This window comes from Saccopteryx bilineata, chromosome 10 (assembly GCF_036850765.1).
Source record: "Saccopteryx bilineata isolate mSacBil1 chromosome 10, mSacBil1_pri_phased_curated, whole genome shotgun sequence".
Lineage (NCBI taxonomy): Eukaryota > Metazoa > Chordata > Mammalia > Chiroptera > Emballonuridae > Saccopteryx > Saccopteryx bilineata.
The window spans coordinates 33,518,343-33,543,877 of record NC_089499.1 but is presented as its reverse complement, the minus strand read 5'-3'; the positions used below and the strand labels follow the sequence as shown (position 1 = coordinate 33,543,877).

The following is a 25,535-nucleotide window of genomic DNA, read 5'->3' as shown; positions in this document are numbered from 1 at the left end:
TTCAAGTTTTTTACTTCAAATATGTTTTTAAAAGATATGTGACTTTAAGAATTCATTTATTAAAAGCATACTGATGTTAACTCAGTGACTGCTATTATTTAATAAACTCCTTTCTTTTTTTTTTTTCTTTTTTTTTCATTTTTCTGAAGCTGGAAACGGGGAGAAACAGTCAGACTCCTGCATGCGCCCGACCGGGATCCACCCGGTACGCCCGCCATGGGGTAACGCTCTGCCCACCAGGGGGCGATGCTCTGCCCATCCTGGGCATCGCCATGTTGCGACCAGAGCCACTCTAGCGCCTGAGACAGAGGCCACAGAGCCATCCCCAGCGCCCGGGCCATCTTTGCTCCAATGGAGCCTTGGCTGCGGGAGGGGAAGAGAGAGACAGAGAGGAAGGAGAGGGGGAGGGGTGGAGAAGCAAATGGGCGTTTCTCCTGTGTGCCCTGGCCGGGAATCAAACCCAGGTCCTCCGCACGCTAGGCCAACGCTCTACCGCTGAGCCAACCGGCCAGGGCCTAATAAACTCCTTTCATCTGTAAATTGTTTTCTGTTTTTAAATCAATTACTTTATGTTGGGCAGAAAAGATATATTTTGCTCACTTTATTAAAGATGGCGCTGCCCACGTGGATGGCCATCACCTAGGTGATAATATTAACTGCCTTCTTGCTTGAGAAGGAGCGTGGTTATGCTAATGTGTGTTGGGGGAGGGCTTTCATGACAAAAGATTTTAAAAGGTGGATCTAGGAGGCCATTTGAGGAGAGTGGGCACGTTCTTGTAGAGAGGAAGAGCCCATGGTGTAGCAGGGCAGGGAAGCCATGTGGGGGAGGCAGCAAAAACGGCGAAATGGGGGAAGGAGAAGCCAGTTCGTGGAGGAGAAGGAGATGGGGAACAGAGGTGAATAAGACTGGTGAGGTGGAAGCCTTTGATTCTAGGAAACTCGGATGAGTCAGTGGCTTTGGGAGCCCTGAATGGAAAGGGAAGTGTTTCCCCGCTATGTGTATATTCTCGCCTGCTGAGTGCAAGCTAGGATTAAAGGAAAATGAACCACCGGTTTTTGGCGCAATTGTTTCTTTGCAATTGATCCGAATCAAACCTGAACCTGCATTGGCCAGGTGGCTTTGATGGTGGCTGCGGATACTGCCTGTACCTTTTATTATATATTGTCACTTAGAAATAAATTTTTATTTTTTATTTTTTTTGGTACATCAATTTTAACATTATAGTTATTTTGCTGTGGAAAAGAAAATTCCATCTTACAGGAAAGAGAAAAGTCCTCCAGACCACTTACTGGCATCTTCATTTACATACTAGAGCGGGTCAGCCAGTGAAAATCCTAGAAAAAGAAAAGATCACAAATATTCAGTTGAAAGGAATAATTGTCTCAAACTAATCCTCAGTGTTCTGCTTGCTCTAGAATCTGAAAGGCCCTTTATAACCACACTCACCACAATGGTGGGAAATAAGGCTTGTCTTTGATCTAGTGCTTTACCCAAATAGGAGCTAAAAAATCCATAGTGAACCTTTCCGTCTTGTCCTATAAAACCACCTACAATGACTTTCTGAATCCTCTTCCATTGACAGAGTCTGAGGGAAACAGAAGTACGCTCAAAAGAAGAGCGGAGATGAAGGAGATCCAAAGAGGGTCAAGCTCCCAGGTCTAAGAAGGACCCGCGCAGGAAGAGCAGTGTCCGAAAGCCTGTCCCGGGACTAATGCCATCCTACACCCGTGGCTTGGAAACAGGTGACTGTAGAGAGTATGTCCTCTGGTATGACAGCAGGAAGCAGCCAGCCTACACTGTGAATGAGTGACAAATAGTGAGTCAATGAAAATCAACAGCTTGGAAACTAGTATGTGTGGAATGCTACTGGAATAAGAATAAATAATGTCAGAGGCAGATGTGAAAAATAGAATAATCCTCATGGAATTATAAAAGAAGAAATAAAAACTTTCATTTATCCAGGAATACACCCCCAAAATTCATAGGGAACTACTAGCAAAATAGAACAACGATAACAACATACTGTAATAAGCTAAGTGCATGGCTTTGGGACCATACTTAGTAAGATAAGGGTGACCAGAACACAAGCACCACGATACCATGACGGTTGACCTGAGAACCAAGGTGACTAACTAGCACATACAGCTGGACAAAGGGGTGATTCATATTCCACGAAGCTCATAACAAGAAGGCACAAGCTTTCATCATGTTACTCAGATGGTACACAACTTAAAACTTATAGATTATCTGAAATTTCCAACTTAATATATTCAGATCACAGCGGACCATGGGTAGCTGAAACCATGGAAAGAAAAACTGGCTAATGGTAGGGTACTGCACTAACATTAGGCTTGGTTTGTTCTGCTCTTTCTAGTTCAAAGCTTTTTCTTCTTTCCTGAGGTAGGCATTTATTGCTATGAACTTTCTTCTTAGAACTACCTTTTCTGTGTGCTGTAAGTTTTGGTATGTTGTGTTTCCAATTTCACTTGTCTTAAGGTATGTTTAAATTTCTCTTTTGATTTCCTCTTTGACTCATTCAGTAGCATGTTGTTTAGTCTCCACATATTTGAGAATTTTCTAGTTTTCTTCTTGTAATTGATTTGTAGTTTCATACCACTGTGGTCGGAATAGATGCATGGTATTATTTCAATCTTCTTAAATTTATGAAGACTTGTTTTGTGACCTAAGATATGACCTGTCCTGGAGAATGTCCCATGTGCACTGGGAAGAATGTACATTTTGTTGCTTTTGGATTAAACATTCTATATGTATCCGTTAAGTCCATCGAGCCTAACATGTCATTTCTGGCTGTGTCTCCTTATGAACTTTCTGTCTGGGTGATCTATTCATTGATCTAAGTGGGGCATTCAAGTTCCCTCCTGCTATTGTATTGCTGTGTATTTCTCCCTTTAGGTTTGTTAATATTTGCTTCATATATTTAGGTGCTCCTATCTTGGATGCATACTTAGAAATGATATATCCTATTGCTGGATTCACCACTCTGTCATTATGTTATGACTTTCTTTGTCTTCATTATAGTCTTTGTTTTAAACTCTATTTTGTCTAATATAAGTATAGCCACCCCAGCTTTATTTTGGTTACTATTTGCATGGAATATCTTTTTAGATCTCTTTGCTTTCGGCCTGTGTGTGTTCTCACATGTGAAGTAGGCAGTCTACAGGTGTGTCTTGTCTGTTTATCCATCAGTCACCCTGTCTTTTTTGTTTGTTTGTTTGTTTTTTTCTTTTCTGAAGCTGGAAACAGGGAGAGACAGTCAGACAGACTCCCGCATGCGCCCGACCGGGATCCACCCGGCACGCCCACCAGGGGGCGATGCTCTGCCCTCCTCGACCAGAGCCACTCTAGCGCCTGGGGCAGAGGCCAAGGAGCCATCCCCAGCGCCCAGGCCATCTTTGCTCCAATGGAGCCTTGGCTGCGGGAGGGGAAGAGAGAGACAGAGAGGAAGGAGGGGGTGGGGGGTGGAGAAGCAAATGGGCGCTTCTCCTAGGTGCCCTGGCCCGGAATCGAACCCGGGTCCCCCGCACACCAGGCCGACGCTCTACCGCTGAGCCAACCGGCCAGGGCCCTGTCTTTTGATTGGAAAATTTAATCCAATTACTTTAGAATTTAAAGTAATTACTGATAGGGATGTACTTTTTGCTGCTTTATTAACTGTTTTCTGTCTGTTTTATATTTCCAAAATGTTCCTTTTGCCAAAGTCTCAGTTACATGTTTTTACAGAAACAGAATCTCGGTAGAATTATATATGTTTTATAGTTCTCAATTAGTTTATTTACATGTCATTGATGGTCCGAGTGTCCATTTTCCTGCTGTCTTGTTCAAAAATAAAAAGATCTCACAGCAGATATAGCTATAAAGAACCAAGACAAAGGCCCTGGCCGGTTGGCTCAGCGGTAGAGCGTCGGCCTGGCGTGCGGGGGACCCGGGTTCGATTCCCGGCCAGGGCACATAGGAGAAGCGCCCATTTGCTTCTCCACCCCCGCCCCCTCCTTCCTCTCTGTCTCTCTCTTCCCCTCCCGCAGCCAAGGCTCCATTGGAGCAAAGATGGCCCGGGCGCTGGGGATGGCTCCTTGGCCTCTGCCCCAGGTGCTAGAGTGACTCTGGTCGCAGCAGAGCGACGCCCTGGAGAGGCAGAGCATCGCCCCCTGGTGGGCAGAGCATCGCCCCTGGTGGGCGTGCCGGGTGGATCCCGGTCGGGCGCATGCGGGAGTCTGTCTGACTGTCTCTCCTCATTTCCAGCTTCAGAAAAATACAAAAAATAAAAATAAAAAAAAAAAATAAAAAATAAAAAAGAACCAAGACAAGACTACTTGGAAAAATTATCTGCTCTAAAAACAATGGCTAATATACAATGTGTAAGCATGCAAGACAGGTATATAAGAGAGGGCAAGTGGCAGGACAAGGATCAGAGTACAAAATTAAGTAGAAAAAGCAACTGAGTCTGGTATGGAAGAGGATCATGTTACACACTGCCTTAGAGGCCCAAGTACCGAATTTTGAATGCAACTGCATCAATTGTCCTATCAGTCTCCCTTCACTGCAGCTGGCTGACCCTTCAGTTCCTCAGACTTGCTGTACTCCCTCCCGCCACAGAGCCTTTGCACCTCTCTTCCCCCACTTCTTTGCTGAGTTTGTCCCTACTTATCCTTTGGGTCTCAGATTAAACATCATTTTCCTTGAGAAGCCTTCTTGTGATCACCATAGAAATTCAACTGTTAAGAACAGATACTATACTTGATCTTAGCCAAAAGGCCGAGAAGCAATCATGTAAGTTAGATTCCATTGTTGTACATTCATTCAGAACAGGTTCCCTTCCTTCAGAGAAACTGCCTCACTCGGTCATAATGCATTCAGTCCTGAGGTGGCTGGACTGTCCCTCTCCCCTACTGTACTGTTAGCTCCATGAGGTGAGGCGAGCCTGGTTTTGCTCACCGCGCTATTCTTTGCACCCACCTACATATCTCAACAAATATTTGGTGAACACACTGAAACTGTCAAACTCAGAAATGGTTTAGAAAGAACTCTCTGAATAACAGGTTGTTCCAGCAATCATATTTACCTGGGCTTTCCGCATGGCTTGCGGCTCAATCAGGATGTTGATAAGAGAGGGTTTCGTTGTGTCCGCCAAGCTTTTCCTCAGGGATTCTTGGAGTTCTTCTGGTGTTTGTACAAAATACCCTGAGCCTCCAAATGCAGTCATGACCTGCTCGTAATGTGCATTTGGCAGAAGACACATTGGAGGGACCCTGAAGAAGTAGGTCACAAGTAAATAGAAAAAAAATCGTATCATTCTCTGACATAATTTATGAAAAATTTTGGACTAAACTGAAAGGCACGTTTTTAGAGATAGGAAGGGAGAGAGATGAGAAGCATGTAGTTGCAGCACTTTAGTTGTTCACTGATTGCTTCTCATACGTGCCTTGATGGGGGAGGGGGGGGCTTCCAGCAGAGCTGGTGACCCCTTGCACAAGCCAGCAACCTTGAGCTCAAGCTAGTGAGCCCCTGCTCAAACCAGATAAGCCCACGCTCAAGCTGGTGACCTCAGGGTTTCAAACCTGGGTCCTCTGCGTCCCAGTGTGATGCTCTATCCACTGCGCCACCACCTGGTAAGGCAAGCATCTTTTCATAAATCTGTTAGCCATTTGTATGTCTGCTTTGGAGGAATGTCTAATCAGGTCCTCTGACCATTTTTTAATCAAATTGTTTTATTTGAGCTGTATGATATTGTTATATATTTTGAACATTAATCTCTTCTCACATACATCATCTGCAAATATTTCCACCCATTCAGTAGGTTGTCTTTTTGTTTTGTTGATGGTTTTCCTTTGCTGTGCAGAAGATTTTCTAGTGTGATGTAGTCCCACTTGTTTATTTTTACCTTTGTTGCCCTTGCCCAAGGTGACATATAGGAAAAGATATTGTGTAAACCAATGTAAAGAGTTTACTATAGCCCTGACCAGACAGCTTGGCTGGCTAGAGCGCTGTCCCAAAGTGCAGAGGTTGCTGGGTTCGGTCCCTGCTCAGGACACACACGGTAGGAGATCAATGTTCCTGTTTCTCTCTCCCTCTCTCCCTTCCTTGATCTCTAAAATCAATAAAATAAACTTTTAAAAGAAAAGAGTTTACTACCTAGATTTTCATCTAGGAGTTTTATGGTTTCAGGTTGTATATTTAAGTCATTAATCCATTTTGAGTTTATATTTGTATGTTGTATAAGAAAGTGGTCCAGATTAATTTCCTGCATGTTTCTGTTCAGTTTTCCCAACACCATTTATTGATGACATTATCATTTCCCCATTGTGTATTCTTGCCTCCTTTGTTGTAGATTAACTGACTAAATTAGTGATGGGTGTTTTTTTTCTGAGCTCTCTGGAACTAAAATTTTAATTTAATTTAAATAGCCACATGTGACTGTCAGGCTGACTGAAAAATTCGCCTCTCTCTTACACCCCACAGCCAGCTATAGGACTGTCTCAGCTTGGCCCTACCATCGGATATCAAGATTTAGCTAAGTGGCAAAAGGAAAACTTCTGGATCCATATTTGTACACAGTCCACTGGGAGCACTTTGCAATAGGCTCTTTCATTAACAAGGGTTAGACATCGAACTCATTTGTCTGAGTCTTCAGTGGCTCCCTGATCATAAGCTATTTATTGAAGGGCCCAATAATGGAGAGCTGGGCAAAGAGGAAGCATGCAGACAGTGTTCCCGCCCTTTAGGGGGTCTGCCAACATAAACAAGAAATACTCACCATGGAAGCATGTTCCAATACAACAGACTTTTAAAAGAGATTAAAATAGGCGAGAGAAAGTAAATATACACTGTTCTGGGTTACTTACACGGCAGTAGCATCTCCAAACTTTAACATTTCCTTCCAAGTATCTGTAGGGACACCTTGGTAAATTCCATTATTATTCACCACCAAAAGTACAATTGGCAAGCTGTACCTAAAATTGACAGCAAAATATACAGGAAATAAGTCTTCATTCTAAAGCAATTTCTTTTCTTCAAGCTGAAATTTTACCTTAAAAATAGGTAGTTTTCCATAAACTTTTTTATATTAGGGCAAAACTAAAAATTAAGCATTTGCTATTGTAATACACGAACATCAAATCATTAACAGAAACATCACGAGTAGTAGAAAGAGTGCAAGAGTAGGGGTTGTTAGACCTGAGCCTACCACTAGGTGAGTGCGGGCTCATCACCGAGCCTTCTGACCCTTGGTTCTCCCAGACCCAGGTGCCGGCAGGAATGACAGCCTCCAGACGAGATGCCACGGAGCCCCACTTCCGGCTGCTGCCTAGGAGCCCTGTTGGAAAGGTGTCTTTCCACCGACTGGCTTCCTCGTAAACCACCAGCACTTTCCAGATGCTGGGGGAGGCACACAGTGACTAGCATACATTCTCTCCTCTCCAAGCACTTCACCCGTAAATTAAAAAACATTACAAGGGGTAGAATTAGAGAAAAAGAGTATTTAACAATGTGCTGAACAGTATGATAAAGACCAAAAAAAAAAGGCTGATTAAACTTTACTGACTGATGAAAAAATATGGCCTTTATTTTCTACAGATGTACTTTCTGAGATTAGCTGTAAAAACAAAACTAACTTGGCCTGACCTGTGGTGGCACAGTGGGTAATGCATCGACCTGGAATGCTGAGGTCGCCGGTTCAAAACCCCAGGCTTGCCTGGTCAAGGCACATATAGCAGTTGATGCTTTCTGCTCTTCCCCCCTCCCTCCCCCTCTCTCAAATGAATAAATGAAATCTAAAACAAAACAAAACTAACTGCATACTGTGAACAGAACTGTGGTAACTGCATGTTCCTCATGCTCAAAGGGAATGGCTTTACCTTCCTCTACCAGGCGACTTCCCCAGAAATCATCTTTTGGGCATATACTTGGTTGTCAATATAGATACTATGTAACAGGCACAATATTTTCTCTCTGATCTGGAAAGTTTTATATACCACCACTCTGAAAGTCCCAAAACATTATTTACAAAAGCCCTACTTCGAGCCCTGAATAAGAATAGGGTTGTCTTCCCAGTTTAAATAATCAGGGAGAACCCCACACACACACTTCTATAGTAGGATCTACAACTTCAGTTTCTCTAGGAATCCTTAAAACTATGAAAATAACCTAAACAGCTCACGTCACTGAGCAGTCACCTCAATCTTTACCTAGATCATCTCATTTGCTCCTCACAACTGGCCTTTACAGTAGGAGTTATTCCTATTCCTGACTCTATTCTAGAGGACGCTGAAGCTTGGTTAAGTGACTTAACCCAGTCACTTAGCTCTGCAGTGGTCAAGCCAGAAGCCCTGCTTTTAAGCACCAAGTTCTGCTGTCTCCCTGCAGAAAACAAGGTTTTCTCAAACAGAACTCTTTTCAGTGACCTCGGAATAACTCCCATAGTTTTCCCACACTTTGGCATGCCGTCAAGAGGTCATAAGCATGCTGTCCTGGCTGAGCAAGCCCCTGGGGTTATGTATACGGGTGTCTACACAGCCCGTGCGCAGAGCACCTGACATGCAACCAGTGCTTGATAAGAATTTGTTAGTTACGTGGGTCTTGTGCATAGCTTTTCATATTCTGGAGAAAGAAATGCTGATTCAGGATGCTGTTTTACCTGCAGATGGTTTCCACCTCCATGCCAGAAAACCCAAACGCACTGTCTCCTTCCACACAGACAACCCGCTGTCCTGGGTTTCTATCTTTAGCTACTACAGCAGCTGCAATGGCGAATCCCAAACCGACTCCCATCGTTCCAAAAGTACCAGCGTCGAGCCTATGGGATGATAAATCTAAAATGAAACCCTCGGGGGCATGTCACAGATGGTGGGGTTGGCATAAATCTAGACATACTCACATGGTTCACGGAAAAATAGAGGACAGTAAAAACACTCTCTTTAATATAAAGTTCTATACAGTGGGGAACTAATTTGTCAGAGATCAGCAGAATGAGAGGAATGCCACTTGTAATTGCTTGTTAAGACTAAATATATCCTGCCTGACCATGAAGTTGCACAGTGGACAGAGCATCAGACTGGGACGCAGAGGACCCAGGTTTGAAACCCAGAGGTCACCGGCTTGAGTGTGGGCTCATCTGGTTTGAGCACAGCTAGCTCACCAGCTTGAACCCAAGGTCGCTGGTTCGAGCAAGGGGTCACTCAGTCTGCTGTAGCCCCCAGTCAAGGCACATATGAGAAAACAATCAATGAACAACTAAGGTGCCACATGAAGAATTGATGCTTCTTGTCTCTCTCCCTTCCTGTCTGTCTGTCCCTATCTGTCCCTCTGTCTCTGTCACACATACACAAAAAAAGACTAAATATATCCTTAGAACACTGACATGAATTATCACATGATCCTGAGGACATCCCAAGCATAAAAACTCAATACGACCTCACTTAAGGGTACTTTCATAAACCATGTCCTTATACACTGGACATGTTTAATTCTCAAATGTTTTATTACTCTGCACTACTGTAGTTTCAAATTTTACACATTACAATTAATTAGAATTTTTTTTTGGAAGGTTTACCTGTGACGAGGAAGGTGGTTTTGAAGCACAGTGCGTCCAATATCCATAGTATTTGCTCCTTCACTCACCACAATACAGTTTCTGGGCAGTTGTTTTTGAACATGGTAGAATACTGTGTAATAGTTCATAGGCAGGGATTTTTTGAGAGCTAATTCCTAAAATATGAGAGGAAAATATAACTGAATTATATTTTGAAATATAATGAAAACACACTGTCAATAAGCTACTATCAAACTTATTTGGAAATAGGTTAACAACTGCAAGCTACGAGGTTCTGAAATGGCCACCAGTGGCCACTCTGAGAATCTAATTGATCTATGAACAGTCTGGTGGACACGTTAAGAAAAATGGGTCTCACAGTCCCAGTTTGGGACACAATCAAATAAGCCAGGAAATATCACTCTTCTTGGACAGCCACAAGGCACAGTTAAAAACTAACCAATCCTATTTGAGCACTTTTAGGAGAATATGGCCTTAGAAAAAGTGAATATTTTATTCCAGACTATTTTCATCTAAAACATGGCCTAAGTTTAAATAAAAATGAAGTCAGGATTTTAGAAAATCTGCTTCTTCCTCACATGCAATGGAGAGTAAAGGGGATACGCTGCACCCACTGTTCTAAAGTCTCCGAGCTGAGAGCAAGTCCTGCGGGGCCTGAGCAACACAGCCCCCTCTGGTCCCAGCACTGCCTCGTCACTTGTGCTACTGTGGTCCACTGGAGATTATACCCACGGTGGATGAGGGACCCTCCTATACTCCTGCACCAGAGGAGAGAGGCAAATCCTTCCATCTTAAACTAAAGTGATTCCTAGGAAAAGAAGGAATTAATCATGATACCATTAAGGAAATAGATGTGAGACTGGCTCTTGGTAGGAAAAACAGTCACTGATTAAAATTCAAGTGAAAGATAGAATCATGTATAATTAATTCTGCTTGTTTTGGAGATGAAATGACTGATATGTTAGGGAACAATGTGAGCTATGGTACACGGACACAGAAAACTACACCCCGCTGAACCAAGATGCACAGAAATAAACAAAACGGTGAGAAAAAATCAGGAACAACCTTTCTTGCTAAGAAAACACTACCTATATACAAAGACCTTAAACAGAAAACACCAAATCCTGCAGAAGTGGCCATTGTCAGTGCTAGTGGTGGATGGTTTTGATGGTTTCACACATTCCGATTTCCAAAGTTTTCAGCTATTAGGCAAAGCCACAGTACAGATGAGGAAGTCACAAAAGAACTTCCAGTAAAGGCTATAAAGGTTCTCAAAAAAGAAAACAAAAAAAGATAAATGTGGGGTGCGATGTGTTTATTAGGTGGGGGAAATCTTTTCATAACGTGTATGCATATTAAATCACCATGAAGTACCTTTAAATATCTTACAATTTTATATGTCAAGCATACCTCAATAAAGCTAAAATTAGATCAAAATTTTAATAATGATGAAACATCTATTATAAATGCATGCCTTGCCTGACCAGGTGGTGGCATAGTGGAGAGAACATTGGACTAGGAAGCAGAGGACCCAGGTTCCAAACCCTGAGGTCACCAGCTTGAGCATGGGCTCATCTGGCTTGAGTGCGGGCTCACCAGCTAGAGTGCAGGATTGCTGGCTTGAGTGTAGGATCATAGACATGACCCCATGGTTGCTGATTTGAGCTCAAACGTTGGTGGCTTGAGCCCAAAGGTCGCTAGCTTGAAGCCCAAGGTCGCTGGCTTGAGCAAGGGGTCACTCACTCTGCTGTACCCCTCCCATCAAGGCACACAAGTGAAAGCAATCAATGAACAACTAAGGTGCCGCAATGTGGAACAGATGCTTCTCATCTCCATTCCTGCCTGTCCCTATCTGTCCCTCTCTCTGACTCTCTGTCTCTGTCAAAAATAAATAAGTAAATAAATAAATAAATGCTTTGAAGGACTTACATCTTAAAGGCAGAAAAACATGCCCCAACATGCCCCAGGATTTAAGGCTCCAAAAATCCTTCATTGTAATTTGGTGTTAAGGTCAAACTGAGGACAGTATGCCACACCTGTCCATACAGGCTCTTACAGCTTTCTGACCAATGGCTCAGCAGCCTCCTTCCACCACAGTAACTCACAAGCTGTAACCCTTCCGATGCCCACTTCCGCAACAAACTTCAGGTCTTTTTCAAGGTAAAATGCCATATTTGTTGTGATACATTATATATATTTATATATAAACTGTGAAAGCTTTTGCCATGATTTCTATTTATTTATTTATTTATTTATTTGTATTCTTCTGAAGCTGGAAACGGGGAGGCAGTCAGACTCCCGCATGCGCCCGACTGGGATCCACCCGGCACGCCCACCAGGGGGCGATGCTCTGCCCATCTGGGGCATTGCTCTGTCACGACCAGAGCCACTCTAGCGCCTGGGGCAGAGGCCAAGGAGCCATCCCCAGCGCCCGGGCCATCTTTGCTCCAATGGAGCCTTGGCTGCGGGAGGGGAAGAGAGAGACAGAGAGGAAGGAAAGGGGGAGGGGTGGAGAAGCAGATGGGCGCCTCTCCTGTGTGCCCTGGCCGGGAATCGAACCCGGGACTTCTGCACGCCAGGCCGACGCTCTACCACCGAGCCAACTGGCCAGGGCCTTTGCCACGATTTTTATTAGGTTCCTATCTTACTATTTCACAAAGTGTTAGAGGTATGCCCCTAACCCTTCCCCCACGAGCCCAGTGGTTCTTACTGCATGATTTTGCATAGCATGTTGATTTTTAGGAATGTATAGGCCATGTTATGGCAGAACTGAACCATGACCCTGAAGCATTCTTGAGTGTGAGCGGGTCAGTATTACCTTGGATGTAGCTTCATTGCTCTTCATTTTTTCTCTCAGAATTTTCCACCAGTTGCTCTCTGGAGGATACTGCCATGGTGTTTTATCAAATTGTTCTAAAAGCTAAAAAAAAACGCCACAAACTTTTTTTTTTTGCTTCTTGAAAATGAACTTCAATTATATTAACATAAAACTCTATTCTTTTTTTTTAAAGAAAATTTTTAATTAATTAATTTTTATTTATTCATTTTAGAGAGGAGGGAGGGGGAGAGGGAGAGAGAGAGAGAAAGTGGGGAGGAGCAGGAAGCATCAACTCCTATATATGCCTTGACCAGACAAGTGCAGAGTTTTGAACCGGCGACGCTTTATCCACTGCACCACCAGAGGTCAGGTAAAACTCTATTCTTTTTTTTTTACAGAGACAAAGAGTGAGTCAGAGACAGAAATAGACAGGGACAGACAGAAACGGAGAGAGATGAGAAGCATCAATCATTAGTTTTTCATTGCGCGTTGCAACACCTTAGTTGTTCATTGATTGCTTTTTCATATGTGCCTTGACCGCAGGCCTTCTGCAGGCCGAGTAGCCTCTTGTTGGAGCCAGCGACCTTGGGTCCAAGCTGGTGGGCTTTTTGCTCAAACCAGATGAGCCCACGCTCAAGCTGGCAACCTTGGGGTCTCGAACCTGGGTCCTCTGCTTCCCAGTCCAATGCTCTATCCACTGCGCCACCGCCTGGTCAGGCCAAAACTCTATTCTTAAAGCAATACGGCTACACCATCTTGCCTGTCACATCACCAATACTCTTTGTTTTTCCTGTAGGCACCAAATGACTGACAGAGGATAAATAGATGACAAAGAATGTTTTGTCTGGGTCAGTGCAGACTTCTGCCCGATTCTGGGATTCCCAATCAAAGGCACAGTGAAGTGTGCCACCTCTCACCTCAAAGCACTGACTGGGGCTATTACACCCTCCTCAGGTCTCTGGCACTAAAAGGAAAATCACCCCTCCAGAGAACCCTTACAGGAAGGCCGAAAGCCCCAGATTCCTAGGGATTCCCACGATAAAGCCCAGACACTCCAGAGTGTTTAACTGTGTTTGGGGATTGCATCCCAACATTGTATAATCGTGATAACGATACCAATTTGTATTCACAATTAAGTGATAAATGTGACTATATTTTATCTCCTGTCAAAATTATCTACAAATAAGAATCTGAACAAGTCACTGATTACAGTTTTAAAGAGAAATATCTCTTCATTGCCTAAAGAAATACTAAGTTATTAATAGATTTTTCCAAGACATAAAGCCACTTCTTGGCTCTGGAAGTTGCATTATGATTTTTCAGATAGATGAATACTACTTAATAAATGACTGTTTGCCTACCAAATGCCTTTTCAATCACTTTCCAAAATTACTTAACTTACTCACATAAAAATGATCTCTATATAAGAAGTTGGATTTACTGAGTTTCAAAGTTATGTTTAAGAATAGCTTTATAGCCTGACCAGGCGGTGGTGCAGTGGATAGAGCATCAGACTGGGATGCGGAGGACCCAGGTTCGAGACCCCCCCAAGGTCACCAGCTTGAGCGCAGGCTCATCTGGTTTGAGCTAAAGCTCACCAGCTTGAGCCCAAGGTTGCTGGCTCAAGCAAGGGATTACTCAGTCTGCTGAAGGCCCGTGGTCAAGGCACATATGAGAAAGCAATCAATGAACAACTAAGGTGTCACAATGCACAACGAAAAACTAACGATTGATGCTTCTCATCTCTCTGTTCCTGTCTGTCTGTCCCTGTCTATCCCTCTCTCTGACTTTGTCTCTGTTAAAAAAAAAAAAAAAAAGAATAGCTTTCCATCAGGTTCTTCAAAAAATTAAAAATAGAACTGCCTATGACACAGCAATTCCACTTTTGGATATATAGCTGAAGAAGCCCAAACACTAATTTGAAAAACTATATGTACCCCTACGTTCACTGCAGTATTATTGACAATAGCCAAAATATGGCATATTGGGAGGCGCTAATCAACTGAGCTACCTGGCCAGGGCCAATAGCCAAGACAAGGAAGCCACTCAAGTGCCTATCATAGACCAGTGGATAAAAAAGCTCTGGTACATATATACAATGGAATAGTACTGGGCTTTATAAACAGACATCTTGCCATTTATGACAGCATAAATGAACCTAGAGGGTATTGTGCTAAGTGAAATAAGTCAGTCAGAGAAGGACAAATACTCTATGATTTCACTTATATATGGAATCTAAAGAACAATATAAACCAACAAAAGCAGAAACACAAATACAGAGAACACACTGATGGTTCCAAGAGGGGAGGGGTGAAAAATGTAAAGGGCTTGAAAAGTACTGACTGGTAGTTACAAAACAATTGTGGGGATGTAAAGCACAGCATAGGAAATATAGTCAATAATACTGTGATAACCATGTATGGTGCCAGGTGGGTACTGAAAATATCTGGGGAACACTTTGTAAAGTATACGATTATTTAACCACTGTATTGTACACCTGAAACTAATACAAAATCATTCTGAATGTAAACAGTGATTGAAAAAACATCTTTCCATCATAAATTTTGTTTAAAATATCTATTATCAGACCTGTCATCAAGTGAATCAAGACTGAAACATTTTAAAGAACTGACAACTCTCTAAAGACCAAGCCACATAACTTAAAACCCAGGCAAAAGCTCTTACCTGTTTAGTGACAGCATTTATGTCTCCTAGCAAAGTGACAGCAGGTCTTACATTATTCCCCAATTCTTCTGCACAGATATCAACCTAAAAAAGAGACGAGACTTTAGAGGAAACCATGTTTATTCTTAAATTCTTTAAGAAGTCAAGTAAGGCTGAATAAATTAACTATGTACACAGGGGCAGGCAAAAGTAGATAAGGACTCTGTGCCAAAGCGTGCTTTTGTAGAGCATGTAGATTACAAGAATGCATACATAATGAAGACTGGCAATGTGAGCACTTACGAGATTGTACCTAAGTGCACTGTGCCACTGTGACATTCTTTTGAGGTAAAGCTATTGTAATAATCACAACCTGCATGTCTCTTTTCCATATGAACTGTAAACATACTTTGCCAACCCCTGTATAGAACATGATAAAGATTTGATATTCAAGAAGTTCCTTAATAAAGGAAAAAACCCTTACAACTATGAGTTTCATAGCTATTACAGAAACTTCAGGATCTTCCCCTAATTCTACACTGTAGAATTTTGGTGCCGTTCCATTATACCCACAAGAATATATTTGACCTGACCAATTATAATTTTGAATCAATAAGGTTCTGCCTGACCAGGCAGTGGCACAGTGGATAGAGCGTCAGACTGGGATGCGGAGGATCCAGGGTCGAAACTCCAAGGTCACCAGCTTGAGCGTGGGCTCATCCAGCTTGTGTGCGGGCTCACCAGCTGGAGCGCAGGGTTTCTGGCTTCAGTGTAAGATTATAGACATGACCCCATGGTCACTGGCTTGAGCCCAAAGGTCGCTGGCTTGAAGCCCAAGGTCACTAGCTTAAGCAAGGGGTCACTCGCTCTGCTGTAGCCCCCTGGTCAAGGCACATATGAGAAAGCAATCAATGAACAACTAAGGTGTCGCAACGAAGAACTGATGCTTCTCATCTCTCTCTCCATTCCTGTCTGTCTGGCCCTATCTGTCCCTCTCTCTGTCTTTGTAAAATAAATAAATAAATAAATAAATAAATAAATAAATAAATAAGGTTCTACTTAATTACACTGGAATTCCTATTTAGAGCATTTCTCAAATTTTAGCATATATCAGAATCACCTGGTAGGCTTGTTAAAGTATAGACTGCAAGAGTCCACCTCAGTTTCTGATCTCAATAGATTTGGGGTGGAGCCCCAAAATGGGTATCTTTAACAGGCCTCCCAGATGGTGCTGGTCCAGGAACCATATTTTAAGAATCACTCCTAGGGCAGGACATGCTTGCTTTCCATTTACTCAGAAGCTCCATTTCTGGATGATCATGGACAAGTAACAATAGTTTCTGCTAGAAGTGCAGTTTAGCCACCCCGAAGGGGAGGCACTTGATCCTGTAACCAAGAGGGGCAATCAAAGAAGTTGCAGCATTTTCCAGGTACAACCCAAGTCTCGCTTATTTGTGGTTTTATTTCTCAAAGGGTCCATGGGAAAATGGACTATTGGAAGCTGGCTCCTTAAGTAAAGAGAAGACAGCAATTGTAGCTGGAACATCAGATACCATACGCAATCTATGTAGGGCAAACTGGTTTGCATGCCACTCTGGGGCAGTACTTTCCACACCAGTAAGGAACCTGGCTTATCAAGAGGACATAATGATACAAGAGTCATCAAAAAGAGATCAGAGTATATTCTAAATACTCTGGCTAATGACATAGGTAAAAACAGCATTGTTTTTTTTTATTTTATTATTTTATTTTATTTTTTCTTTTGTATTTTTCTGAAGCTAGAAACGGGGAGAGACAGTCATGACAGACTCCCGCATGCGCCCGACCAGGATCCACCCGGCAAGCCCACCAGGGGCGATGCTCTGCCCACCAGGGGGCGATGCTCTGCCGCGACCAGAGCCACTCTAGCGCCTGGGGCAGCGGCCAAGGAGCCATCCCCAGCGCCCAGGCCATCTTTGCCCCAATGGAGCCTTGGCTGCGGGAGGGGAAGAGAGAGACAGAGAGGAAGGGGGGGGTGGAGAAGCAAATGGGCGCTTCTCCTGTGTGCCCTGGCCGGGAATAGAACCCGGGTCCCCCGCACACCAGGCCGACGCTCTACCGCTGAGCCAACCGGCCAGGGCAAAACAGCATTGTTTATAGAGATTTCTAACCAAAGCATGTCTGAAAGTTTGGGTATCTAAAAAAATTCAATCCCTAATAGTGCTGAAAAGTTTTGTTCTCATCTACCATCCTACTTTAAACCTCTTTGGTCTACACTGAAAGACACTTGAACTGTGAAGAAGAAGCAAATTATGCTTTTCAAATTATTTAAAACTTGATTTTGAAAGGTTTTCTGGTTAAAAGTAAAGTGGGACATTGTTTCACAAGTTTGAAAAGGCAGCTTGCTTTGGTACCTGTAATTATGTTAGATAATTTATAAAATCCTACTTTTGTAAAAAGAGAAATAGTTCTTTATAAAAGCCAAGAACAAAGCAGAGCTAATAATGGCTGAGAGAGAGAACAATAAGCTACAGACAGCTCTGATTTTAAATTTCCCAAGTACCTGGATAAACTTCACATCTGGCTGGTATCTTGGAGGCCGTCCAAAATGCAATATCCAATTTAATCTGGCACCAAATAACACGATCACATCAGCAAATTGCAAAGCCCTATTAAAAACAAAAATCTGATATAACACCAAGTATATCTATATTTCTTACTTGAATTATTCTAAAATTTATAAAGTATTGGAAAAGTTTAAATTATTTGGACCTTACATTAGTCTTCAGAATCAGCATCTATGGTAAATTTGATCTTTCAAGCTAAAATAATTTATGATGCCATTCTATTTACATAGTACTATAAAAGATGAAATAAGTAGAAAGATATTACTATAGGACTGTATTTATACTCTATTTACTTCTTTTATCATTAGAAAAATTAATACAAGTCCACTGTAGGTCATCTGAAAAAAGCAGGAAAAGTATAAAAAAAATCAAAAGCACTCAATAACACCATAAACTTATAAAGTATTATTAAGATCCTGCAGTTCTTTTTACGTAGTCTGTTTTTCTGTACAAGCAAATTTATATACAGTTGAGCTTATTTAATACTTTCTTGTCCGACTAGGCAGTGGTGCAGAGGATGAAGCATCGCCCTGGGACACAGAGGACCCAGGTTTGAAACCCTGAAGTTGCCAGCTTGAGCACGGGCTCATCCGGCTTGCACACAGGCTCACACAGGGTCCCTGACTTGAGTGTGGGATCACAGAAATGGCTATGATCCTATGGTCACTGGCTTGAGCCCAAGGTCTCTGGCTTGAACAAGGGGTCACTGGCTTGGCTGGAGCTCCCCGTCAAGGCATGTATGAGGGAGCGATCAATGAACTAAGATGCTGCAACAAAGAACTGATGCTTCTCATCTCTCTCCCTTCCTGTCTGTCCCTGTCTGTCTCTCTGTCTCTTGCAAAAAACAAAACAAAAAAACTTTCTCATGCTCTTTGCTTACATTAATGTTTTCCCTTGTTATTAAGTTCTTATTAAATATGATTAAAGGCTACATGTTTTGCTGAATACATACATTTATTAAACCCTTTCTTGATTGCTGGATATTTTCTGTTATTAATAGTTCTGGGTTGCACACTTCATGCTTGAGTCTTAATACACATTTCATACTGATTCCTAGAAGCATATATGTTTAAGATGACTGATTTACATCCCTGAACTGTTTTAAAAAACATTATACCAAGTTTATTTCTAATAGTTTTATTTTAGAGAACTTAATATTTTGCCACTATAACTTCTAATTTTTTAATTATCTTTATTTAGCGATCCACACTGATAAGGGAAACATAGCCACCCTTGCTATCTTTTTGTTTACCTCATACATCTCTTTGTTTTTATTTTTAGATATGGTTTGCATAATGTGGTAATTGGTATTATTAGTGATCCAATCTAAATGTCTCTGGCTTTTTCCATGAGAATTTATTATCATAATTGCTGTAGGTTTTTGTTCACTTTTTACTTTTTTGTTTCTTGGCTATTGCCCTTTTTTCCTATCTTTTGCCATCAAGAATTAGTTTTCTTTTGCTTTTGTCTTCTTCAGTGGTATAGCTTATTTTTCATAGAAATTCAATTATCATTTCAAGTATATGCTCAAAAAAGCTATCTTTAGATACTGTATTGGTCCTATAGGCAAATTAACAAACAGCTAAAAACTACCAGTGGAAGGACAGACTTACTTGCTTATAGATGCTCTAAAACCCTTTAAATTGTTGATTCAATTAATTATGGCCCCTTGCAATCCTTTTTTATACTATTAATGTCATTAATATTATCTGAAAATTCGGCTGGAACAAAGATAAATTTCAATTCAATACAAGTTAAAGTATATTTTAAAAAAACAGTGCAAAAATTTGGTTTCTGTACAATGTATACTAATATAAACAAGACACACTCTATTAAGATAGCATTAAATGAGCAACTATTAAAAGTTGCACAGCAAACATTACATTTTAAAATTCCTCAAAATTTATTTTAGTCCATGTCTGACAATGTGAAAAATACCAATGCATAGCAGTGGCAAACTATGGAGAGGGAAGGAAGGAACAGAATCAGAAAAAAGTATATAAATAAATCTGTAATTTTTTGTTTCTTAAAAAAATAAAACCGTAAAGTGATGACATATTAGTATTATGTTTGATAAAATTCAGTGGTGATTACATAATTGTTCATTATTTATTCTCTCTTTTTGTTTGTGCACTGGGAATATTTCATAATAAATTTCAAGAAGTTAAAATATATATGTAGTTTAATAAAAAGTGTTTAAAAAAATCTAAAAAGGAGACATCCAGTGCCAGCCAAAATTGGTTAAGCTCCCTACAACCTCGTTCTCCCACTGATTACAAGAGAAAACCCTTGAGAAAAATAGAAAAAGTGACTACCAGAGGATTTTGAAAAAGTAAACAATACTGCAGGAGGGGAGTCAAACAAGTAGTCCACATTAGGGGGGAGTTTCCAAGGTCTTCTGCCCCTCTTGAAGTTCATGGCTTTGACTCAGTGTAGCCACAGTTAACAGAACTAGAGGGCAGCAAAAACCTGGCTTTTTGGCCAGAGGACCTGGAAAAGGGATTTCTGCAAGGCTGAGAACACAGGGTCCCTGTGAAAGCTCAGAAGTTTCTTTCTTTTTCTTTTTTAACAGAGACAGAGAGAGGGATAGATAGAGACAGACAGACAGGAACAGAGACAGATGAGAAGCATCAATCATCAGTTTTTCGTTGCGACACCTTAGTTGTTCATTGATTGCTTTCTCATATGTGCCTTGACCGTGGGCCTTCAGCAGACTGAGTGACCCCTTGCTTGAGCCAGCGACCTTGGGTCCAAGCTGGTGAGCTTTTGCTCAAACCAGATGAGCCCGTGCTCAAGCTGGCGACCTCGGGTTCTTTAACCTGGGTCCTCAGCATCTCAGTCCAATGCACTATCCACTGTGCCACTGCCTGCTCAGGCAGAAGTTTCTTTATCTCTTTTTCTCTCTCCCAGACATGCTCTGAAGGCAGCTCTATTGCACAACATATGGTGGTAGCTTCCAAGCAGCTAAAATTCCAAAATAAGTATCATTTTTTCAGGCAAGAACTAAAAGAATCCCCTCTTGTCTAAAGAGTATTGGAACAATCCACCTTATTTTTCATTGATTTCTTTTTGCCACTTTGCCTCAACAAGGGCCAGGAAAAGGAACTCCTGGAAATCAGAAAAGGAGAGGGACTACTTCTCATAGGAAAAGAAATCCCTAATTCTGGATATGAACCAGCACATCTCTGGGGCTCACCCCTGGGCTGTGTATGTGTAGACAGACCCCAAACTGCATAGCACAGGCTTGGTACCTGAATTGACCTTGGAACTACTTCCCACACTAAGACAGAACTTGCAGTCTGAACATAACCATGTTAGTTAGCCCCTTGCCAAAAAAACAAAAACAAAAATCAACATTCTAAAGAAAATTTCAACATAAGCTGGCATGTCACAACATAATATTCAAAATTCCAGGATACAATTCAAAATTAATATACCGTGAACCAGGAAAATGTGACCAATTCTTGAGAGAAAAGATAATGAATAGATGCTAATTCTGTGATGATCCTGGTATTGGAATTAGTAAACAAGGAGGTTCAAGCAGCTATTATAAGTATGTTCCATAAGGTAAACAAAAATACTCTTGAAATACATGGGGGGATAAAAGTTTTCAGAAGAGAAACAGAAAATATAAGAGATAAAAGGATTAAAAAGAACTTAACACATATTCAGGGACCTATGGGACATTATCAACATGTCTGACATTTGTATTATTCCAAGAAAGGGAAAAGAGATTGGTGTAGAAAAAAATATTTGAAAAAATAAAGAACAAAATCTTTCCAAATTTGGTGAAAGGCTCCAGTTTACAGAGTTAAGATGAAAAAACACCAAACAGGATAAACTAAAAGAAAATCATGTCCAGACATATCACAATCAAACTGCTGAAAACCAAAGATAAAGAAAAAAATCTTGACAGCAGCCACAGAAAAACAACGTAATACATAGAAAGGAACAATGGTTCAAATGACTGCAAATTTCTCATCAAAAACCATGAGCGTCAGGAGATAGTGGGTCACCTTTTCCAAGTGCTGAAGTCTAAACAAAAACAAGTGTGCTTCAAGTTACATGACCCAATCAGAACTTCTAGGTTCACTAAAGTCACACAATACTGTAAATGCACCTGAACTCTGCCAAGCCATTGTGTTTAGAATCGGGAAGCTACACACCTGGATCTGGCAGCACCTACACAATTTGGATGATTATCAGGGATGACACCCTTTCCCATGGGAGTGGGCAAAAATGGCAGATTACATTGCTGGACCAATTTCCTGAGTCCCTCCTCCGCATGGGCATAAGCAGCACCTACAAGAAACGCAAATGCATTGGACAAGTCGGTTAAGCACCAGACACTGACCCTAAAAACAGTTCATGCAAAATAGCTTCTAGAACTTCTCAAATATTTTCCTGCTTAGATAGGGCTTATATGCAAAACAAATGACTATGGTTTTTATCTTTGGTATTTAAAAATATTTAAGAAAGCAACAGTTCTAATTTCTCCTCCTAATACTATTCTGTTATTCTAAAGGACATCTACCTCAAAACAAAAGTTGCAACTCACATGTTCTCAATCACCTGTTCTATGCTACACTTCTACTGAATTATAATACTATTCACAATTCCTTGAACATACTATGTATCTTTACTGGTAGGCCCAGGCAGGCAAGAAAGGACTTTGCCCTCACGCAGTGCTCCTCACCACCAGCTAACCTGGACTGCAATCTCCTAGTCTAGGGATGGAAATTCTAACAAGGGGAATATGTTTCTAAAGCCCTGTAGCTCTCCTCACAGGCTCTACAGTTTTGTGAATGCAACAGGGCTAACCCAAGTGGGTCACATATCATTTGATTATACAGTGTGTGCCCACTTCAATGACATTCACTGTTTGAATATAGGGATGGTTTCATTTCTAACATCATCAAGGCCACCTATACTTCTTTTTAGCTAGTAGAATGTACTCTGTATTCAGAACTGAGATCCTCTACGAATCCCAGTAAATAGTAGTTTCCTGGTATTCTTCTTATTTCAATATTTTGCCCACGCAGTTCTCTTCCCAAACTGCCTTGGTGTCCATTCAGTGACCTATCATACAGTGTCTCAAGGTGTAGCTGCAGTGTCACCGGTTCTGGGTGGTCTGTCCACACCAACTAACTACATGAGCAAATTGCTGCTCCCTTGAGAATCCACCTCACCTCTCTAGACACACCACTTAAGGATGTACCGCACCTGTTTGTTACCAAGCCTATCTCCCTAGGAGGACCTTATCTCTCTGTCTACCTCAAAAACAGTTTCTATACTCCCTGCCTTATAATCACACATTAAATATTGGGTAGAGAAAGAATGAAAACTAGCATGCATTGAACTCTTTCTATTTATTACGTTATTTAATTATAACAATACTGCAGAGGTAGTTAATATCTTTTTTACAAGTGAATTTGAGACTCAAAGCAGTTGTTTGCCAAAATAAGAGAGCTAATACATCATAAAACTGCATTCAACTCAGCTCTGACTTCAATTTTCTCCTGTTGTCCACCATTTTAAGACAATTTTCAGTTTCTTTGTAGTTAGTTCCTTAGAATTGTCTATCATGATCATAAGATTCATAGCCTCCTCAGTTCTAGCACATATAATGGATACTATAATAAATTGCTGAAAGAAGTATAAATTGGTATAGTATCTTGGAAGAAAGCAATTTGAAAGTATCAACAAAAGCCTTAAAATACGAATACCTTTTAACTTAATTTTTTTTTTCTGGGAATCTGTCTCATCTGTCTTTTTCCATTCTAAATATGGAAAAAGCTTGGCCTGACCTGTGGTGGCACAGTGGATAAAGCGTTGACCCGGAAGGCTGAGGTTGCGGTTCGAAACCCTGGGTTTGCCCGGTCAAGATATATATGGGAGTTGATGCTTCCTGCTCCTCCCCCCTCTTCTCTCTCTCTCTCTCTCTCTCTATCTCTCGGTCTCTATTCTCTAAAATAAATAAATTAATTAATTAAGTATGGAAAAAGCTTTTGGAAGGAGACTTGGCTGCGGCAGTGAACACACAATACAATACACGGATGATGTATTATAGAACTGTACATCTAGAACTTATTAATTTTATTAATGTCACCCCAATAAATTTTTTTAAAAAGCATTCCAAAATCTCACATAAAAAGAAAAAAGAAAAAGCTTTAAGCACAAACATGTTTGTCACAGCTATTCTAAACAAACAAACTGAAACTGGTAAAGATTTAAACATTTGCCAATACAGTTTAGTATATACATGAGTAGACATTAAACATTAAATTTAGGGCCTGACCAGGCGGTGGCACAGTAGATAAGAGCGTTGGACAGCGATGCAGAGGACCCAGGTTTGAAACCCTGAGGTCACCAGCTTGAGTGCAGGCTCATCTGGATTGAGCACAGGCTCACTAGCTTGAGCACGGGGTAGCTGGCTTTAGCGTAGGGTCATAAACATGACCCCATGGTCACTGGCTTGAAGTCCAAGGTCGCTGGCTTGAGCGCAAGGTCACTGGCTTGAGCAAGGGGTCACTTGCTCTGCTATAGCCCCCAATCAAGGCATATATGAGAAAGCAATCAATGAACAACTAAGGAACCACAACAAAGAATTGATGCTTCTTATCTCTCTCTTCCTGTCTGTCCCTATCTGTCCCTCTCTCTGTCTCTGTCACACACACACAAAAAAATAAATTTAAAGAAAAAAAATTATGATTATGAAGAAAAAGTTATACTGTTAAAATGAATTAAGTAGACTATAAAACTGTCTATGTAGTTATGATCATGTATATAAAATATAGATGCCAAAAGCAATAGAGAAGTACTACTTGTTAAAGATGGTTGTTGCCTGACCAGTGGTGGCACAGTGGATAAAGTGTCAACCTGGAAACACTGAGGTTGCTGGTTCAAAACCCTGGGCTTGCATGGTCAAGGCACATATGGGAGTTGGTATTTCTGGTTCCTCCCTCCTTCTCTCTCTCTCTCTCTCTCTCCTCTCTAAAATGAATAAATAAAATCTTTAAAAATAATAATAATAAATAAAGACGGCTGTCTTTGGATGAAGGGATGTCTTTCTAATCTAGATTTTCCAAAATTTAAAAAAAATAAAAAGCCTGACCAGATGGTGGCACAGTGGATAGAGCATTGGACTGGGATGCAGAAGACCCAGGTTCGAGACCCCAAGGTCACCAATTTGAGTGCAGACTCATCTGGTTTGAGCAAAGCTTACCAGCTTGGAGCCAAGGTCACTGGCTCGAGCAAGGGGTTACTCGGTCTGCTGAAGGCCCATGGTCAAGGCACATATGAGAAAGTAATCACTGAACAACTAAGGTGTCGCAACAAAAAACTGATGATTGATGCGTCTTATCTCTCTTCGTTCCTGCCTGTCTGTCGCTATCTGTCCCTCTCTCTGACTCTCTCTCTGTCTCTGAAAAAATAAACAAACAAAAGAAACATTTTAAAAATAAATAAATAAATAAAATGTTTATAATGAGAAAAAATGCATTTACTCATAAGACTGTAGAAATGTAATGCGTGGTATTTCCTTAAAAGGGTAAGAGTGGGCAGGCATTCTATTATTTCAAAACTAATAAATAATGCCATATGGGCCCTGGCTGGGTAGCTCAATTCGTTAGCCTGTCATCCCAATACAATAAGGTTGCAGGTTCAATCCCTAGTCAGGGCACATAGAAGAATCAACCAGGCCCTGGCCGGTTGGCTCAGTGGTAGAGCGTCGGCCTGGCGTGCAGGAGTCCCGGGTTCGATTCCCAGCCAGGGCACACAGGAGAAGCGCCCATCTGCTTCTCCACCCCTCCCCCTCTCCTTCCTCTCTGTCTCTCTCTTCCCCTCCCGCAGCCGAGGCTCCATTGGAGCAAAGATTGCCTG

The 25,535-nt window shown here is 41.5% G+C and overlaps 1 protein-coding gene and 1 pseudogene across 2 annotated transcripts in view; both read right to left on the bottom strand.

Annotated features, from left to right (window-relative positions):
- Positions 1 to 1,176: 1,176 nt before the first annotated feature.
- The window catches only part of HACL1 (2-hydroxyacyl-CoA lyase 1), a 39,977-nt gene continuing 15,618 nt past the window's right edge, over positions 1,177 to 25,535 (bottom strand). For both annotated transcript variants that reach the window (XM_066244384.1, XM_066244385.1), the window contains 9 exons: positions 21,821 to 21,956; positions 17,591 to 17,696; positions 15,070 to 15,153; positions 12,385 to 12,486; positions 9,567 to 9,721; positions 8,652 to 8,810; positions 6,862 to 6,969; positions 5,082 to 5,268; positions 1,177 to 1,335 (listed from right to left, as the gene is read on the bottom strand). In XM_066244384.1, the coding sequence (XP_066100481.1) occupies positions 1,303 to 1,335; positions 5,082 to 5,268; positions 6,862 to 6,969; positions 8,652 to 8,810; positions 9,567 to 9,721; positions 12,385 to 12,486; positions 15,070 to 15,153; positions 17,591 to 17,696; positions 21,821 to 21,956 (1,070 nt within the window). In that variant the 3' untranslated portion in view covers positions 1,177 to 1,302. The remainder of the gene's footprint in view (positions 1,336 to 5,081; positions 5,269 to 6,861; positions 6,970 to 8,651; positions 8,811 to 9,566; positions 9,722 to 12,384; positions 12,487 to 15,069; positions 15,154 to 17,590; positions 17,697 to 21,820; positions 21,957 to 25,535) is intronic.
- On the bottom strand, positions 4,670 to 4,786 carry LOC136314768 (U2 spliceosomal RNA; annotated as a pseudogene).